Source organism: Crocuta crocuta, unplaced genomic scaffold (genome assembly GCF_008692635.1).
Source record: "Crocuta crocuta isolate KB4526 unplaced genomic scaffold, BGI_CrCroc_1.0 scaffold323, whole genome shotgun sequence".
Classification (NCBI taxonomy): Eukaryota; Metazoa; Chordata; class Mammalia; order Carnivora; family Hyaenidae; genus Crocuta; species Crocuta crocuta.
The window spans coordinates 3,593,097-3,596,517 of NW_027536465.1; the positions used below are offsets into that span (position 1 = coordinate 3,593,097).

General features: G+C 53.7%; 1 protein-coding gene across 1 annotated transcript in view; it reads left to right on the forward strand.

Moving 5' to 3' along the window:
• Positions 1-3,421, forward strand: part of FADS2 (fatty acid desaturase 2) — a 32,602-nt gene that overhangs the window by 4,773 nt on the left and 24,408 nt on the right. The window contains exon 2 of the mRNA XM_077748762.1: positions 3,052-3,162. Within this exon, the coding sequence (XP_077604888.1) occupies positions 3,052-3,162 (111 nt within the window). The remainder of the gene's footprint in view (positions 1-3,051; positions 3,163-3,421) is intronic.

Here is a 3,421-nt window from a genome sequence, read left to right on the forward strand (position 1 = left end):
ACCTGCCCACCTGGGGACAGTTCCCGGCAGCTTTCAACCTGCCACCACTCCCTTCTCTTCGCCCACGTCCAAGGCCTTCCTGGAAAGACTTTGGCTTCCCTCTCTGTCGGGCTAGGATAGATTCTGGTTCAAATTCTGGTTCCAAGTCAGTGTTTGCAGTGGCCCTCTCTCACCTTGCTTGGGGACCTACCTTGCACCAGCCAGATGCTTCTGCAACCAAACAGCTCCTGAAACTTTCTGTAAGTGTGGGAGGCCTGTCAGTGACACTCCACTCTCCGAAGCTGGGGGGACCCAAAAAAGTGCTCAACTCTCCGTGGGGAGAAAGCTCGTGTATTAGCATTGGAAAACTCTAGAAGTAGGCACACCTGGAATGTGACTGTGGGCCAGCAACTTCACCTCCCTCAGCCTCCTGTCTCCAAAATAGGACCTGCCTGGGGTGCCTGCGTGGGTCAGTCGGATAAGCATCCGACTTAACCGACTCAGGTCATGATCTTGCGGTTCGTGAGTTCGAGCCCCGCATCGTGCTCTGTGCTGACAGCTCAGAGCCTGGAGCCTGCTTTGGATTCTGTGTCTCCCTCTGTCTCTACGCCCCTCCCCCACCCCCACTCATGCAGGCTCTCTGTCTCTCAAAAATAAATGTTAAAAAGATTGTTTTAAACTAACTAAATAAAATAAGACCTGCCTTAGAGTTTGGTAAAGATTAGTGGCTTATGTACACTCAGTAGCTAGCATACGTGGGTCAGTGTGGAGCAGTTCCACAATCACCATTTTGGATGCTGGAGAAGGTGACGCATTCTGGAGTCTTCAAAGCGTAAGCAAGTTGTGCAAAACAGGTCAAGCAGAGTCTGAACATGATGTGATTGCAGAGTCTGAATTTGACTGCAGAGTGGAAAAGTTTCCGCGGGTTAGAGGGAGCGCGGCTGAAGGGGTCCTGGGCCCTGCATTCACTTGCGAGCCCCTCCTAGGCCGTGTGGGCACTGGAGTTGCTGGCCGTGACCCGGACGGTTGGGGCCCTTCCCTAGTGGAGTTCGTATCTTTGTGGGAGAGACAGACAACAAGGAAGTGAGTACATAATACAGTTGTGAATTTGACAACGGTCAGGAAGAAGGTAAAACAGGCCAATTGCCAGAGAAAACGTGGGGCTGGAGGGTGGCTGGGAAAAGCCAGCCACGGGACACTGTGGGAGCAGGGATCTGGACACAAGGAAGAGTGGTGCAGAGACCCCAGCATGGGCATGAACTTGGTGGGCTCATAGGTGGTCCCCACAGGCCTGCTCAGAAAGCTGCCAGATCTACCAGGGACGACGGGACAATCTCACAGCGCATGGCTTTCTAAACTGGCAGGAGGCATGGGGCAAGGCAGTCTCTGAGTCGGGTGAATGTGGATTTGATCGTGGTTCTCCCGCCTGGAGCACAGGATGTCATCTTCCTGTGATGGACTTCTGAGAAGTAACGTAACAACGGTCCTGGCTCGCTACCTGTCACATGGCCCTTTCCTTCCCCTGGACTCAGGGAATGAGCCCCTTCCTCCCCCCATGGCCAGAGCCTTCCGGAAATGGCCAAGGAATGGCCTGGGTCAAGACAGGAGTCTGCCTATCCGGCTGCTCCAAGTTTACCAGCCCAGGCAGGGGCTTGATCAAGGGCATGACCCGGACCCCAATGGGTGGGGCTGGGGGGGTAGTGGATGCTGGATGAGAAATGAGTCACTCCCAGACTTGAATTTTACCTCCCAGACAAGAGTAGAGAGTGGTGGTTTAGTTATCAGACACTGCAGTTGGCCCTTAGGAAACTGCCTTGCCAAGGACTTCCTGTCATTTCTCAAAAGCCATGGTCTGATGTGAGGACGACCAATGAAGAGACTTCTGTAGGCTCCCACTCAAGGGCAGGGCTGCTCACCGCGGCACCGCTGACGCCCGGGCCCTGCCTTGAAGGCCCCCGGCGAGGCTTTCCCCGGGGCCCTCGAACTCGGCGCTGGGAGGGTCCTCACTTCTCAGAGGCGCTGAGGCTAGGGTGGGGGCGGCTGGCCCAGAGTGGGGGAGCTGGTCTTCACCGGTCCCCAGGCCTCCTCCCCACCTGCCCGGGGCCCACACCAGGGTCACATCTCTGCTCTGAAAATATATTCGATCTGATCCCTTTCTGTTCAGCTAGTGGGGCGTGGACATTTTTTCCCCCCAAACTGTACAAAGTGTTGCTTTGTAAGTCTGTTCTAGACACAAATAGAATAAAGACCAGGCAAAAAGACTTGAAGCCAGGGATGCAGTAAGGGAGCAGGAGAGGCCTGGCGATTACTGTCGTGAACACCTATACTTCCTCAACCAGGAATCACTAATCGCTACATTTTGCCACATTTGCGTTTTCTTACTTTATGTGCGTGAGACTTTCTTTGCAACCTCGTCCCTAGATTTTTCACACACACCCCCCCCCCAAGAATAGGGACATTCTCTGACATGATCACAATGCTTTTACTGCAATTAAGGAAATTAATAGTAATTCCTTAATATGATCAGACATCCAGCCCATATTCAAATGTTCTCATTCAACTCCCAAAAAGGCTTGGATAATAGCTGAGGTTTATTTTTTTCCTCCCTCCAAATACGAACCTTTCAAATCAAGCATTGCTGTTTTTATGTTTTTATTTTTTTTAAATAAATGTTTATTCATTTTTGGGAGGGGAGGGGGCAGAGAGAGAGGGGGGCACAGAGGATCCGAAGAGGGCTCTGTGCTAACAGCAGAGAGCCCGATGCAGGGCTTGAACTCATGAACCATGAGATCATGACCAAATGCGTACACTCAGCTGAACCACCCAGGTTCGGGCTGGAGCCTGCTATGGCACAGAAAAGGTGCTTAGGAGGTCACGTCAAACCAGAAACATTAACGGAATTAGGTAAAAACCATTTCTGAACAGAACGTTGAGGCTGGAGAGAAAACATTTAGAGCCGGGTCCCTGGAAGCCTCAATCAGTGGCTAAGTGGGGACACAGAGAGCCGGTGCTGGTGAGCCCTGCCCTCCCGGGGTTGAGGCCCCTCTCACCACCTGCTTTCCTTCTCCCCAGGATGCCTTCCGCGCCTTCCACCGTGACCTTGATTTTGTGCGCAAGTTCCTGAAGCCTCTGCTGATCGGAGAGTTGGCCCCGGAGGAGCCCAGCCAGGACCATGGCAAGAACGTGAGTGTATCCAGACCAGGGAAGGAGGGGAGGGTTTGCGGGGAGCGATGGGGGGTGGGGGGCACGCCAAAACAGAGAGTGCCAGGCGTGGGTCAAGGGAGCTTTTTGCCAGTCCAGAGGAGCCACTGCCCAATACCTGGGGTTAAGGAGCACCGAGAGGCTCTGCAGGGAGCCCTCTCTTCTCGCTGCTAGCCGGGGCTGGGCCCCTACCTTTGAGTAATTCAGTCCCCACCTCTTCACCTCCAGGGTCTCTGGTGAG